Raw genomic sequence first — 17,374 nt, 5'->3', positions numbered from 1 at the left:
ATAAAAAAAAATCAAGTCACAAAGGACTTAGCAAGCAAAGGCAGATTACGAGAATTCTTAGGTAAAGGATGTGAAAAAAAAAACAGTAAGGATTTCTTTACTTATGTGAACTCTAGAATAAATGGGATGAATTGGATTGGTCCACTTGACATCGACAGATCGTTCGTTGATAAAGCTGCTGAGGTAGCTGACAAACTGAATGAGTATTTTGCATCTACATTCACACATGAGGAAATCTGTAGGGCCAGAAGCTTAGGAACCTCTAGTAGGGAGCTAAATGATTTTGTAATAACTGAGAGGAAAGTGGAGGAGAATTTGTTAAAATTGAACAAAAGAAAGGCACCTGAGGTGGATGGGATCTATCCAGTTATATTAAAGGATGTAAGCAAACCCTTAACCATAATTATGAAAGCATCCATGGACTCAGAGGGGGGTCACCATAGACTGGAGATGTGCAAATGTTTCCCTAATTCACAAAGGTGGATCAGAGGGTGACATGGGCAATTACAGACCTGTTAGTTTAACTTCTATTCCAGTGAAGATAATGGAGTCACTGGTTAAAGAAAAATGCAGGGTCATCTTGTCAAGACTGCAGTTATTAGCATTAGTAGAGGTATATGATGCAAGAAAGCAAGCTTATGCAGCATCAGCCAAACAAAAAAAATGCTCCCATTTCACCCCCTTCATTCGTACGAAATACCTGTCCAGCTGAGCCTTAAATTTATTTAGGCTATCAACTTCAACAACAAGGGATGGAAATCTGTTCCACCAACCAACTTCCCGCTGGCTAAAGGGAAATTTCCGCACATCTATCCTACATCTGTCTTTCCTCAATTTGAATTTATGCCCTCTGAGGTGATTATTCTGAGCAAGAGGAAGAATCCCATCAGCATTTAGCATGCTCAAACCATTCAAGGCTTTATACACCTCTATCAGATCACCTCGCCGGTGCCTATTCTTCAGACACTGTAATTTGCAAAACTTAAGCCTTTCTTCGTAAGAGCAACCCTTCGTTACATTCACTAATCTTGTTGCTCTTCTCTGTACTCGTTCCAGCAGCTCTACATCCTTCTTGAAATGAGGCCTCCAGACCTGTATACAGTACTCAAGGTATGGCCTGACCATTGCCTTATACAAAGGAATAATCACCTCCTTATCCCTGCTAGAAAAATTCCTGTATATCATTGATAAGACACCATGAGCTGCTCTTGCAGCCCATCTGCACTGCTCAGAAAACTTCATATCTGCCTGCACAATTACCCCCAGGTCCTTTTCATTCTTACCACTGTCAGTGTAGTACCACAGAGTTGATACATTACTCTGGGGTTACGTTTTCCCATATGTAGTACTTTACATTTGTCAATGTTAAACTTCATTTGCGACCTCTCAGCCCATCTGTTCAACCTTTCCTGATCCTGTTGCAGCAGCATACTGTCAATAGTGTCCTTAACAAGCCTGCCAACCTTTGTATCGTCTACAAACCTGGACATTAAGCTTCATATACCATCATCAATATCATTTATAAATACAGAAAACAACAATGGATCCAACACTGAACCCTGAGGGACTCCACTAATAACATTAGCCCACGATGAGCTGTGTCCCTTATTACCACTCTCTGTCTTCTCCTCCTCATCCATCCCTTTATCCATAGCACCAATTTGCCTCCAGTGCCACACTGCTCCAGTTTGTGCAACAGTATCAAAAGCTTTTCTAAGATCCAAATATATAATATCAAAGTTATTGCCTGCATCCAATTCTTTTGTGACTGTATCATAGTATCCAATCAAATTGGTCAGGCAAGACTTTCCCTTAACAAAACCATGCTGTGTCCGAGCTATAATTGAAGTCTTGTTTAGATGATCCTGCAGTTATAGTTTAGACAGCATGGGTTTGTTAAGGGAAGTCCTGTCTGACAAATTTGATTGGATGCTATGATGTGGTCAGAAAGGAACTGGATGCAAAAAATAATTTTGTTATTATATAGTTGGGTTTGAGGAAAGCTTTTGATACTGTTTCACACAGAAGGCTGCAGTACAAATTGGAGTTGAATGTCATTAAGGGAAAGTTGCTATAATCGATAAAAGGAATGTTGAGTTGGAGAAGACAGAGTGGTTATGAATGGACACTGCTATTCATGGAATAATGTTATTAGTGGAGTCCCCCGTAGTTCGGTGTTGGTCCCATTGCTGTTTTCTTTATTTATCAATGATGTTTATGAAGATATATCAAGGTTACCGTCTAAGTTTGCAGACGATACAAAGTTTGGCATGGTTGTTAATGACAGTAGTGATAGTACAGTACTGCTACAGGATCTGGAGAAGTTGAGCAGATGGGCTGAGAGGTGGCAACTGAAGTTTAACATTGACAAATGTAAAGTACTGCATATGGGTAACAGTAACACCAGAGTAACATACCAACTATGTGGCACTACACTCAGGGTAGTGGGGAATGCAAAGAATCTGGGGGTAATCATACAGTCAGATAGGAAGTTTCCTGAGCAGTGCAGACAGACTGAAAAAAGAGTAACTTATGGTGTCTTGTCAATAATATACAGGAATTTTGCTAGCATGAATAAAGGAAGTGATTGTCCCATTGTATAAGGCAATACAGCTTTAAGTAAATCCCACTTCAATACATTATGATCATTACCACATAGTGGGTCTTTTATCTACAGTTTCTTAATGCATGATGGGTTGCCACTGATAATCAGATCAAGAGTATTGCTTCCTCCTTTGTCTCCAACATGCTGGCATAGGAAAGTCATCCAATAAATCTTCAAATTTTTGCATGATGATGAATTTACAAATTCTAGTTAATTCCTGGAAAGTTAAAATTCCTCTCCCCCTGCCCATTAATAAGACATTCTGAATTACTGCCTATCTCTCCATATCTCTAGAGTCTCATTATACTCAGTCATTAGTTATATGGAACACTCCTACTCTAAGTGTTGTTTTTTCAGTTCTTATGGCACACCAAACTTACTCCACTGATTGCTCTGGTCACCCAGGTCAACTGGATGTAGAGCCATAGATTTTCTGCTTTTTTAGCTAGGAGCAACCTCCCCTCCTCTCGTCTTTTCTGTACACATTGTAATTCCTTCATTCAAAGGCGCATTATAGCCTTAGTAGCTAATGCGCCAATAAAAACAAAACAAACCAAACCTCCATTCAAATTCTGCAACCCTTATATCCAAGTGACATTGTGTCTCCGATATCCCTACAATGTTTGCATTTCATGACTTGACCATTACTTGAAATTCATCAAATTTTTTAAATATGCTGCTAGCATTTGTGTATATTCCACAATATGTGCACCTCTTTTCACTCTTAGTAAGCCTATTGCAACTCATTGCTTTTTCCATGAAGAAACCCAGCAGGCCTTGAAATCCCAAACCCATTATTTTCCAGTCTACCGATATACTAATAGAAGCAGTGAAAGAATCACTTGCACTCCTACCTGTGACTGCATTTTTCTGGCCAATTTAATAGTGCCTCAATAGCATCAACAAATAAACTTTAATTTCTTCTGTTTAAGTGTGTTCCATCCCTGTAAAAACAGTCTGTCCTGTTAACAAGCACAGACCACACTGAGGAAAATTTTACCCCATGAGCCTTGCACAGTCTCTCTAGGGCTGAATTGATTCACACGGCTTCCATTGTTACAGTGTTTCCCTCCTCACTCTCTCCTTTTTCTCCATATTGCTCTATACTTTAGCATTAGCATTAGTAGAGGCATTTGATGCAAGAAAGCAAGCTTATGCAGCATCAGCCAAAAAAAAAAACCCCACTTCCACTTCACCCCTCTGTTCGTTCAAAATACCTGTCCAGCTGAGCCTTAAACTTATTTAGGCTATCAACCTCCACCACAAGGGATGGGAGTCTGTTCCACCAACCAACCACCCGCTGGCTAAAGGCAAATTTTCGCACGTCTATCCTACATCTGTCTTTCCTCAATTTGAATTTATGCCCTCTCAGGTGATTTTTCTGAGCTAGAGGAAGAATCCCATCAGCATTGAGCATACTTGTTAATTAAATCTTCAGATCTGCTCTTGATATCATTAGTATCAACATGTAGAACAATATCATCTTTTTGTTCCCTTAAAAGATGAAGCTGCTGAAACGTCCCTGTTAGATATAGCCTGGTTTTATTTTACTGTTCTTTTTTGTGCAATATATTTCTAATATTCTTGACAATTGAGTCACCAACTATAGCTACTACTTGTGGAGGTTGAGAATCTCTGTTATGGAGGATGTTGTGTTTTCTGCTGCTGGAGTATGAGCTCAAGTGTTGGGCTGGGCATCTGAGTGCTCGATTGCTCCCTTTCTTGTAATCCTTTGAAAAGGGCATCATCATCATCACTATTCTTCTAGCCCTTATATGATCCCATCAGAATGACAAATTTGCACATAACCTCCTTATGCTGTTTGCATTAAACATACATAAAGGTTGATCATGTTCTGCTGAAGGTAGGGGGCCATCTCCGTAGCCAGGTGGGCAGGAGCAGTAGTGCGTTGCACACGCTTCCTGATTAGACCGGGGTTCGAGCCCGTGACCACCAAATACGGAGGATGCGGAAAGGTCAGAGAATGACCACTGCATATCCCCGGAGCAATATGGCTTTAGTTGCTAATGCTCCTAAAAACCAAATAACAACAAGAACAGCTGAAGGTAGCTTTGCAAAAAGAGAACAATTAATGCATAAAATAGTCCTGATTCACAGGTATGAAATAATAATTCATTCCTTGAAATCCATGAACAAGCGGGTTTCAAAATGAAGTTCTGCTTCATTTTTTAGCATATACCCATGCCACAAATTATGTCAGTTTAGTTCAGGAGCTAGGTCTTAGACAGACAAACTATCGAAAAGTGGCTGATGTCATATAGCTGCATCATGGTCTAATTACCAGAGAGAACAGTTAGTTCAGTTTTTTTTTTTTTTATTTATCAGAGCTAGGTGGCATAGTCTATTTAATAAATAAGTCTCACTTTTAGGTACCAAAATTGAAATGATTTCCTGAAGTGGACCTGTTTATCCATACTGCTGCATTTTGTAACTGCACATCTTTATTATGACCATGGTATATTTTATTGAAGTTTATAAATTTAGCATTTTTTATTCATACTTGTGTATTCTTTGAAGCAGTATTAAATCCATAGTGAAGGTTGCTGTTTTTAATCTTAAACTATCATCAAATTTATCCTTATCCTTAATAGTAGTTACTTCTTTGAGTAAATCCCACTTCAGAACACTGTGATCAATGCCACCTAGTGGTTCCTTTATCTGCAGATTCTTGATCCATGAAGAATCACTACTGATAATCAGATCAAGAGTATTACTCCCTCCAGTTGCCTCCCGAACATGCTCCTGTAGAAAACAATTATCCAATAAATCCACAAAAGCCTTGCTAGTATGTGAGTGATTAACCCACAAATTCCAGTCAATATCCGGGAAATTAAAATCCCCCATTATAAGACATTCTAATTTACTGGCCCACTCTATTTCTCTGCACAATTGCTCATTATACTCGTCAGATTCATTAGGCCTTTAAACACACACAAAAAAAAAAAAAAAAAAATTGAATACAAAATTTGAGAATTTTAATTAGCATGCAGATTGTGGCACCGCTCAGTTGGCATCAAAGAAACATGTAGCTTTGAGGCATTAACACAACCGTCAAGTATAAAATGGACTTTTTTTTTCAGGTGATTGCAGATTTTTAAAAAAAAAAAATTTTATATACAGGGGCCTCGATTAACGCGATTAATTCGTCCCGCGAGCACATCGTGCAAAACGGAAATGCGTTAATCGAATATCATAACCAATAGGAAAAATTATAATTGGTCCTTGACCTTCTGGAATGTCCATAAAGAATTTTAAAAATACCTTTTAAATAACTTTTTAACTGTATATAATGTAAAAGATAATGAAAATAATTATGGAATTAAATGTTTATTGCATAAAACAGTGGTTCTTAAACTGTGCGCCGCGGAATATTTTAAAATTTCGAGGGAAACACAGCGATACTCGACATCTGTCGGACACCGCGCGAACTACTAGCTTGAGGTAGTTCACAGTTTCAGCATTTCTTATTAAGTTGTTTGGACCTAACTACTAAACGAAACTGTTAGGTATTTCTTTTGGTCTGGGTGCACCTTGAAAAAATTACTGAGACATTAAAGGCGCCGTGAATCGAGAAACTTTGGGACCCTCTGACATAAAATACACAATGAAGAAATTACTGTTACGGAAATATTTGAACAGTGTTGACTTTCTCTTTTCATCAATCAATTTCCGATAGCCGACAACAATCTTCTCTGGGCCCTGGCGAAATAAATATCGCAGAGAACATCAAACCTTTTGTTTGAGGTTCTGTGCGATACGAAAGATTTCATCTAATTATTTTACCGTTATCTCCTTCGCGGTAACATTTTCATCTGGCTCATTTAAAAATTTGAATTTTTAAATGCAAGTCTTGCATTGACTTTATTAGCAGAAGACAAACACGTCTTCTTCCAATGGTTGATGGAATACACCGAGGCGGGCAGCAGGCAAACGTTTGTTTATTGACCGTACGACTCGCGGTAAGCTTAACGGGCGATTCAAATCTTTTTCAACTATCGCATAAAAAAAACAAAAAAAAAAAAGATCGCGTTAACCGGAAATTTGCATCGTGTAAAGTGAAAAGGGGTATCATTTTTCAAATAGCATTAACTGAATATCGCGTTAATCGAACTCACGGTATGCGAGGCCTAGCTGTACCTTTTTGTTTTTAAAAGTAACGCTGCTTTGGATTCCGAATAATTACTAAGACATGGTTTATATGATAATGCTTCTGTTGAAATTATCTTTTGTTGTTACTTCTAGGTATGAACTGATTTCACTTTTTTAATTTAAATTTAAAAAAAAAATCATCAAAATTAAACAAATTATTTTAAACAAATTATCATAACTTAATTTATTTTCTCTTTTTGAGGACCAACAAACTCAAAATAATGAAGAAAATCAAAACAAGCAGTTTGATATTTGTGGGCTAAAATCAAATGAATTTAATAGTTCCTCAAAGATTGCAATGGATGGAAGTGGAAAAGGAACTGTGAAAAAGAGTTTCAATAGGTCAGTTATTTCCATACTTTAGTTGAAAAAAGACAAAAGAAATTTTTTATTTTAAGATTATGCTCTGCTCTCCTCTCTTAGCACTTCTAAAACATAAATGTATTAGAATTCTAAATGAATGCATTATTTAAAAAGTTAAATTCAGGATGACTGTGGCCTAAATTAGCATATGAATTGAGAAAACTGGATTAGTAGACAGTACAACTAAAGTTAATAATTGACAGTGACAAAACTTTTTTATTTTATTAATTATTTGTAATAGAAATTTAATTTATACAGATGAATGCATCTGTCTTTCCTGTAAGAACCAGCAATCTGATTTTACATTCTTACTCAAGGTGCAAATCACAATTCATGTTAAGATTAAGGAAAACTTTGTCACAGAATCTAAGTTGTTGGACTATTAGGACATACCCTGTTTTAGGTTTGGATTGTAGCTTGTAAACAAAAATCCTCTTGAAACTGACAAATAATATATCAGAGAAATCGATGATTTATTGACATCTTCAGTGCAGGTGTGAAACATGTTATCAATTTTTTACGGGAGTCCTTAAGGGTGTCGCAGATATTTTCTCAGATATTCCAAGCTGTGCTTGCTACCTGAGAGTCTAAAATGCTGATAGAACTGATATTCAGGTGACACTCAAGTTAAGTGAACCCCTAATTTCAGGGCGCCTCCGTAGCCAGGTGGGAAGGAGCAGCAGTGCATAGCACACGCTTCTTGATTAGACCGGGGTTCGAGCCCGTCACCACCAAATACGGAGAATGCGGAAAGGTCAGGGAATGACCACCGCATATCCCGGAGCAATATGGCCTTAGTTGCTAATGCTCCTAAAAACCAAATAACAAACAAACAAACCCTAATTTCAGCAAAGTCTGGTTGGTCTGTGAAACTAAATCCTCAGCTTGCACCTTCACGATGGTAGAACTTTTGGAAACCTTGGGTATAACCCCCATGTGCAAGTCATTAAATATGGCTCCTAGCACACTGTGAATGACCTCCCAGGTGCAAACCAACGTAAGTAGGGTGGAGGTGTGGCGCCCACACCCCCCTCTTTGTGTTACCAGTCAATACTAAGTGGTAGATGTTAATATTAATAAATTATTGTGCAAAACAGCAAAAATGGAAAGAAAATGACAGGTTGCAGTTAAAAATACGTTTAATGTTATGTAAAAATACATTGATGTTCACACAAACAAAAAAACACAAGTAAAAAATAATACAGGAAAACTCTATGTGCATGCCATGGCAGTCATGTGAACTACGTTATGTAACAATTAGCTGTTTGAAGGGGAACTGAAATTTAGCATTAGCACTGGTAAAGGCTAATGCTAAATTTGATGCAACATGATGCAAGAAAGCAAGCTTATATAGCATCAGTCAAAGAAAAAAAAAAAAAAAATCTAATTTCACCCATCCACTTGCTCCAAATGTTTGTCCAGTTCTGCTTTGAATCTCTATTTAAGTATCAACTTTTACAAAGATAGATGGAAGTTTGTTCCTGCAATCAACTACATGCTGGCTAAAGGCAAACTTCCACACATCTATCCTACAACTGTCTTTCCTCAATTTGAATTTATGCCCTCTCAGGCAATTATTCTGAGCAAGAGGAAGAAACCTATTAGCATTGAGCATGCTGATGGGGGGGTGGCACCTTCGTAGCCAGGTGGGCAGGAGCAGCAGTGCGTAGCACATGCTTCTTAATTAGACTGGGTTTCGAGCCCGTGCCCACCAAATACGGAGAATGCGGAAAGGCCAGGGCATATCCCTGGAGCAATATGGCCTTAGTTGCTAATGGTCCTAAAAAAAAAAAAAAAAAAAACCAAATGTGAATTGAGGTCACATTTGCACATCTCCAGTCCATGGATACCTCCCTTGAGTCCAAGGAAGCTCTCATAATCATGGCTAAGGGTTTACTTACTTTCTTTGCTGCCTCCTTTAATATAACTGGATAGATCCCATCCATCCTAGGTGCCTTTCTTATGTTTATCTTGAATAATTTCTCCTCCACTTTGCTCTCAGTGATTACAAAATCATCTAGCTCACTGCCAGAGTTTAGTTCACCTCTGGCATTCCCCTTCTTCAATAACTCCTCATGTGTGAATGTAGATGCAAAATACTCATTTAGTTTGTTAGCTTCCTGAGCAGCATCGCTACAGTTGAGCCATTGATATCAAGTGGACCAATCCGATTCATCCCTTTCCTTCTACAGTTTACATAAGTAATGAACTCTTTTCTGTTTTTCTTTGCATCATTTACCAAAGATTTCTCATAATCTGCCTTCGCCTGCCTAATCTCCTTTGTAACTTGGTTACAGACCAGCTTATATATATCATAGGCTTCCATGTCACCCATTAATTTATATGTATACCATGCATTTTTCTTCTCTGTCACATGTCTAATTAGTTCATCTGACATCCATTTAGGCCTAAATCTTGAACATTTTCTTTGTTCAAGCTTAGTAGTATGAAAAGCCTAGTAGCTTCCAAGATTAATTCTTTGAATGTTTCCCATTTTGAATTTGCTGTTGGTAACATCATCAGTTGATTCCACCGTATAGAATTTAAATACTGTCTCAGACCACCGTAGTCACCTTTATGAAAGCAAAAGCCCTTCCCTTTATCTTAATAGTAGTTACTTCTTTGAGTAAATCCCACTTCAGCACACTGTGATCAATGCCACCTAGTGGTTCCTTTATCTGTAGATTCTTGATCCATGAAGAATCACTACTGATAATCAGATCAAGAGTATTATTCCATCCAGTTGCCTCCCGAACATGCTCGTGTAGAAAACAATTATCAAATAAATCCACAAAAGCCTTGCTAGTATGTTAGTGATTAACCCACAAATTCCAGTCAATATCCGGGAAATTAAAATACCCCATTATAAGACATTCTAATTTACTGGCCCACTCTATTTCTCTGCACAATTGCTCATTATACTCGTCAGATTCATTAGGCCTATAACACACACCTACTCTCATTTTTCCTTTCCTAGTGCTTATGTCACACCAAACAGTCTCAACATTGCATTGTCTGCCCACATCAATTGGATGCACTTCCTTAGATTTTATGTGTTTCGTAATTAACAGCATAACCACTCCTCCCTGTCCTGTCTATCCTTTCTGTACACATTGCACTCCCCAAATTTCAGTTCTACACTACTTACATCTGTGTGACACAATGTCTCTGATATCCCAACAATATCTGCCTTTGATGTCTTGACTAGCACTTTAAGCTCTTCAAATTTATTAACTATACTCCTGGCATTAGTGTGGATGCAAGTATACATGCACCTGTTTCTACTCTTAGTTACCCTAACATAGCCCATGTATTTACTTGTTCCACTATGACTCCCAGCAGTCCTGGAAATTTCCATTGCCTTGCTTTCCAGGCTGCTGCTCAATTGCATTTCAATAGAAGTAGTGCAAGAATTACTTTTACCTCTGCAAGCGGCTACTGTTAATCTATTAGTCTGTATATTCCCCCAAGCTAGCAGTTTTCCGACCCAGCATATATCAGCAAATATTCTTGAACCCTTTCTATTTAAGTGTATCCCATCCCTGTAGAAGCAGTCTCTCCTGTTAACAAGCACAGACCAGGCTGAGAAAAAGTCTACCCCTTGAGCCTTGCACAATCTGTCCATGGCAGAATTGATCGACAAGGCTCTCATCATATACTCCCTGCTATCGTGTCTGGGCAAAATTGCAGACACTTTCAAATTCAGCTCTAACTCAGAGCTTTTTTTCAGCATTGTCTTGTACTTGTTAAGTAATTCTGCCGGTCTCCTACTCTTAATATCATTAGTGCAAACGTGTACAACAATATCACCCTTTGTGCCCTTAAAGAATGAAATCTGCCCTACAACATTATCAACCTTTCCCTCTGGCAGACATACCCTGGTTCTGTTCCATATATTCTTTTTGCACAATATGTTCCCCGTTTCCCTGACAATAGAGTCACCCACAACAACTAGTTCTTTTGGGACCAGCGCATTCTGCCTTGGGGGTTCCCGCTGTGTTGCGTGATGTTCAAGTGCAAGCTCTGGCATTGATGTGAGCAGCTGAGAGCTTGATGGGCTCCTCAATTTAAATCATTCGATGGCATCCACTCTGTCCTTCAAGCTCTCATATAAGCCCATAACTATGCCGAGTTGGTACCTGATTTCCTCGCACTCTTTACATTGCACGCACGCACAAAGATATTCCCCTTGGCAATATCATGTCCCGTTCCTGATTTCTCCACAAAAATCAAACAATCAGTGCATTTCAATAGACTGTGATTCTGAGGACAACCGTTCCCCCCCCCCCCCTCCTCAGTTCTCTACTGAGCAAAAGCACTTCCACTAGTTTGAGCCTTTTGCTTTGCTGCTCTGGTCTGAGTCATAATTTCTATTCAAGTTCAATAAAATTCCAATACAAAATATAACCCTAAACCTATATCCCAATGCAATTATAATCTCCGAGTTAGGTTATATTAGGTTAGGTTAGGTTTGGTCAAGTACAGACCAGGTTTCAGCCTGGTCTGTACTTGTTAACAGGAGAGACTGCTTCTACAGGGATGGGATACACTTAAATAGAAAGGGTGCAAGAATGTTTGCTGATGCTATCGAGGCAGTGTTAGGTGGGTCGGAAAACTGCTAGATTGGAGGGATACAAGGACTAAAAGATTAACAGTGTAGCCACTGGCAGAGGTGAAAGTGATTCTTGCACTTCTATTTGAATGAGCAGCAGCTTGGAAAATAAGATGCAGGATATTTCAGAGACTGCTGGGAGTCATTGGGGTACAAGTAAACACATGCGTTGTGTTAGGGTAGCTAAGAAAAAGAACAGGTGCATGTATACTTGTGTGTACACCAATGCTAGGAGTTTGGTAAATAAATTTGATGAATTTGAGGTATTGCTCAAAGCATCAAAGGCGGATATTGTTGGGATATCAGAGACGTGGTGTCACGCAGATATAAGTAATTCAGAACTGGAATTTGGGGAGTACAACGTCTACAGAAAGGATAGACAGGATAGGAAGGGAGGAGGTGTTATGCTATTAGTTAAGAAACACATAAAATCCAAGGAAGTGAAGCCAGTCGACATTGCTGGACAGTGCAGTGTCGAGTCAGTTTGGTGTGGCATAAGCATTGGAAGATCAAAAGTGAGAGTAGGAGTGTGCTATAGGCCTAATGACTCTGATGAGTATAATAAGAAACTGTACAGGGAAATAGAGTGGGCCAGTAAATCAGAGAGTCTTATAATGGGGGATTTTAATTTCCCAGATATTGACTGGAATTTGTGGGTTGGTGACTGGAATTTGTGGGTTGGTCACTCACACACTAGCAAGCCTTTTATGGATTTATTATATGATTGATTTCTAAATCAGCATGTTTGGGAGGCAACTAGAGGGAGCAATACTCTTGATTTGATTATCAGTAGTGATTCTTCATGCATTAAGAATCTGCAGATACAGGAACCACTAGGTGGCAGTGATCACAGTGTGCTGAAGTGGGATTTACTCAAGAAGGTAACTCTACCATCAGGGGTAAAGGGAAGGGTTATTGCTTTCATAAAGGCGATTACGATGGTCTGAGACTGTATTTAAATTCTATACAGTGTGAACAACTGATGATGTTACCAACAGCAAACTCAAAATGGGAAGCGTTCAAAGAACTTATCTTGGAAGCTACTAGGCTTTACATACCATCTAAGAAATATTGTTCAAGTTTTAGGCCTAAATGGATGTCAGATGAACTAATGAGACATATGGCAGAGAAGAAAAATGCATGGTATACATATAAATTAATGGGTGACATGGAAGCCTATGATAGATATAAGTTGATCTGTAACCAAGTTACAAAGGGGGTTAGGCAGGCGAAGGCAGATTACGAGAAATCTTTGGCAAGGGATGCAAAGAAAAACAGCAAGGAGTTCTTTACTTATGTAAACTCTAGAAGGAAGTGGATGAATCAGATTGGTACACTTGATATCGATGGTTCAACTGTTCATGATCCTGCTGAGGTAGCTAACAAACTAAATCAATATTTTGCATCTACATTCACACATGAGGAGTTATTCAGGAAGGGGAATCTCATAGATGAAGTAAACACTGGCAGTGAGCTAGATGATCTTGTAATAATTGAGAGTAAAGTGGAGGAGAAATTGTTGAAGATAAATACAAGAAAGGCACCTGGGGTGGATGGGATCTTCCAGTTATATTAAAGCAGGCAGCAAAGGAAGTAAGCAATCCGTTAGCCATAATTATGAGAGCTTCCTTGAACTCAGGGGAGGTACCACAGACTGGAGATGTGCAAATGTAACCCCAATTGACAAAGGAGGATCAAAGGCTGACACAAGCAATTATAGACCTTTGAGTTTAACTTCTGTTCCAGGAAAATTAATGGAAGCACTGGTGAAAGAAGCTGCAGGATCATCTTGACAAGAATTCAGTTATAGCTCAGACACAGCATGGTTTTGTTAAGGGGGAAGGTCTTGCCTGACCAATTTGATTGGATACTATGATGTAGTCACAAAAGAATTTAATGCAGAAATAACTTTGATATTATATATTTGGATCGTAGAAAGGTTTTTGATACTGTTGCACATGGAAGACTGCAGCACAAATTGGAGCAGTGTGGCATTGGTGGCAAATTGTTGCTGTGGATAAAGGGATGGTTGAGTGGCAGAAGACAGAGTGGTAATTAATGGACACTGCTCATCGTGGACTAATGTTATTAGTGGAGTCCCTCAGGGTTCAGTGTTGGGTCCATTGTTGTTTTCTGTATTTATAAATAATATTGATGATGGTATATTAAGCTTAATGTCCAAGTTTGCAGACGATACAAAGGTTGGCAGTGTTGTTAAGGACGCTACTGACGCTATGCTGCTGCAAAAGGATCTGGAAAGGTTGTGCAGATGGGCTGGGAGGTGGCAAATGAAGTTTAACATTGACAAATGTAAATTACTACATATGGGGAAACAGCAACCCCAGAGCTACGTATCAACTCTGTGGTACTACACTGACAGTGGTAGAGAATGAAAAAAGGACCTGAGGGTAATTGTGCAGGCAGATATGAAGTTCTCTGAGCAGTGCAGACAGGCTGCAAGAGTAGCTCATGGTGTCTTATCAATGATATACAGGAAGTTTTCTATCAGGGATAGGGAGGTGATTATTCCCTTGTATAAGGCAATGGTCAGGCCGCACCTTAAGTACTGTATACAGGTCTGGAAGCCTCATTTCAAGAAGGATGTAGAGCTGCTGGAACGAGTACAGAGAAGGGCAACAAGGTTAGTGAATGGAACGAAGGGTTGCTCTTACGAAGAAAGGGTTAAGTTTTGCAAATTACAGTGTCTGGAGACTAGGCACCGGCGAGGTGATCTGATAGAGGTGTACAAAGCCTTGAATGGTTTGAGCATGCTCAATGCTGATGGGATACTGTCTCTTGTTCAGAATAATCACCTGAGAGGGCATAAATTCAAATTGAGGAAAGACAGATGTAGGATGGATGTGTGGAAATTTGCCTTTAGCCAGCGGGTAGTTGGTTGGTGGAACAGACTTCCATCCCTTGTTGTGGAAGTTGATAGCCTAAATAAAATTAAGATTCAGCTGGACAGGTATTTCGAACAAACGGAGGGGTGAAGTGGAAGTGTTTTTTTTTTTTTTTTTTGGCTGATGCTGCATAAGCTTGCTTTCTTGCATCATATACCTCTACTAATGCTAATGCGACTTTCTTATCCCCTGTTAACTTATATGTATTAATTTATGTTGTTACATTTGTAATAACTAGGTCGCTATATTTATTTAGTTGAAACAGTACAATTCAATTGACAATGAAATTTAATAAGATTAATAAATTTTACTGATTAATTGATACTACTATACTCGCTGTCGAGTTTTCCGTTAAACCTTTCGCTATCTAGTTTTCCGTTAAACCTTTCGCTATCTAGTTTTCCGTTAAACCTTTCGCTATCTAGTTTTCCTTTAAACCTTTCGCTATCTAGTTTTCCTTTAAACCTTATGCTGTCTAGTTTTCTGTTAAACCTTACACTAGCTCACGTTGTATCTTATAACAATGGCGGCAAGTTACAAACGGTTAATCTACGAACACAAAGTATTATTTACTTTTCAAATCGTGCTATCTAAATTCAAAATAAACCACGGAGCTTGACTAGGTCTATAAGCTACTTAGAGAAAATAATTTAATCTAAAAATTAAGTCAATAAAGCGACTAAGTATAAATAAAACTTTTCGTTTGCAGGAGCTGCAAAACCTGACCACACGTGGATTTGATACCGTTATCGATACTATGTAATAACCTACAAAATCTCTATGTGAATTCAATTTAAACTAAAGTATTGTTACTAGGAATATAAAGCAACTCTAAAAAAATAAATTAATATGCCAATTTAAGTCAATAAAAAAGCAAAAACTTCACTATTTGCTGTAGCCGTAAAATCTTTGCTTGTTCACATGTACTCTCGCACCCTATTCAATGGGAAGCCTTCAGGGGCATCTACGAAGTCCCTGAAGGCTTCCCATTTTGTATTCAACATTGGTCATCAGTTGATCCCACTGTACACAATTTAAAAACTGCCTGAGACTCCCTTTAGTCACCTTTACGAAAGTAGAAGCCTTCCCTTTAGCCTTGATGGTTGTTACATCTTTAAGTAATTCCCATATCAGTACATTGAGATCACTGTCACCCAGTGGTTCCTTTATCTGCAGATTCTTAATGCATGAATAATCACTTCTGATAATGAGATCAAGAGTATTACTCCCTCTGGTTGCAGGCGCCTCCGTAGCCATGTGGGAAGGAGCAGCAGTGCATAGCACACACTTCTTGATTAGACCGGGGTTCGAGCCCGTCACCACCAAATACGGAGGATGTGGAAAGGTCAGAGAATGACCATTTCATATTCCCGGAGCAATATGGCCTTAGTTGCTAATGCTCCTAAAAACCAAATAACAACAACAACCCTCTGGTTGCCTCTCGAACATGCTGCTGTAGAAAACAGCCATCGAATAATCCAAAAAAGTCTTGCTAGTGTGCGAGTGACCAATCCACAAGTTCCAGTCAATATCTGGGAAGTTAATCACCCATTATAAGACATTCTGATTTACTGGCCCACTCTATTTCTCTGCACAATTGCTCATTATACTCATTAGCTTCATTAGGCCTATTACGCACACCTACTCCCATTTTTCCTTTCCCAGTGCTTTCACACCAAACAGACTCAACATTGCATTGTCCACCAACATCAATTGGATGCACTTCCCTATATTTTATGTTTCTTAACTAACAGCATAACTCCTCCTCCCTTACGGTCCTGTCTATCCTTCCTGTACACATTGTACTCCCCAAATTCCAATTCTGCACTGCTTATATCTGTGTGATACCACATCTCTGATATCCCAACAATATCTGCTTTTGATGTCTTGACTAGCACTTCAAGCTCATCAAATTTATTAACCATACTCCTAGCATTGCTGTACATGGAAGTATACATTCACTGTTTCTACTCTTAGGTACCCTAACACAGCCCATGTATTTGTTTGTTCCACTATGACTCCCAACAATTCTGGAAATCTCCATTACTTTACTTTCAATGCTGCTGCTCATTCTAATAGAAGCAGTGCAAGAATCACTTTTGCCTCTGCCTATGGCCACTGTTAACCTTTTAGTCTGTGTATCCCCCCCTCAAGCTAGCAGTTTTCCGACCCATCTAGCACTGTCTCGATGCAATCAGCAAATATTCTTGCACCCTTTCTATTTTAGTGTACCCCATCCCTGTAGAAGTAGTCGCTCCTGTCAACAAGCACAGACCAGGCTGAAAAAAAATCCTACCGCTTGAACCTTGCACAATCTCTCCAGGGCTGAATAGATCGACAAGGCTTTCATCATATACTTCTTATCGTGTCTGGGCAGAATTGCAGACACTTTCACATTCAACCCTAACTCGCAACTTTTTTTCAACATTGACCTGTACTTGTTGAGTCAATCTGCAGATCTCTTACTCTTAATGTCATCAGTTCCAACATGTACAACAATATCACCCTTTGTGCCCTTAAAAGATGATATCTGCTCTACAGCGTCATCAACTTTTGCCCCCTGTCAGACATATCATGGTCCCGTTTCACCTATCCTTCTTGCATAGTATATTCCCTGTCTCCCTGACATTAGAGTCACCAATAATAACTAGTTCCTGTGGTACCAGCACATTCTGCCTTGGAGATTGCCTCTGTGTTGCCTGATGCAAGGAGTTAGCTCTG

The 17,374-nt window shown here is 39.0% G+C and overlaps 1 protein-coding gene across 1 annotated transcript in view; it reads left to right on the top strand.

The window, feature by feature from the left end:
* Positions 1 to 17,374, top strand: part of SH3PX1 (sorting nexin 33-like protein SH3PX1) — a gene marked incomplete at its 3' end in the record, with an annotated part of 294,611 nt that overhangs the window by 99,504 nt on the left and 177,733 nt on the right. Inside the window, exon 5 of the mRNA XM_090380950.1 lies at positions 6,978 to 7,117. Coding sequence (XP_090237076.1) covers positions 6,978 to 7,117 — 140 coding nt within the window. The remainder of the gene's footprint in view (positions 1 to 6,977; positions 7,118 to 17,374) is intronic.

Source organism: Mastigoproctus giganteus, chromosome 9, assembly GCF_048544385.1.
Source record: "Mastigoproctus giganteus isolate SK-2022 chromosome 9, ASM4854438v1, whole genome shotgun sequence".
NCBI classification, from domain to species: domain Eukaryota; kingdom Metazoa; phylum Arthropoda; class Arachnida; order Uropygi; family Thelyphonidae; genus Mastigoproctus; species Mastigoproctus giganteus.
Note: the sequence above shows the minus strand (reverse complement) of the source record. Positions and strands in the feature narration are given on the sequence as shown.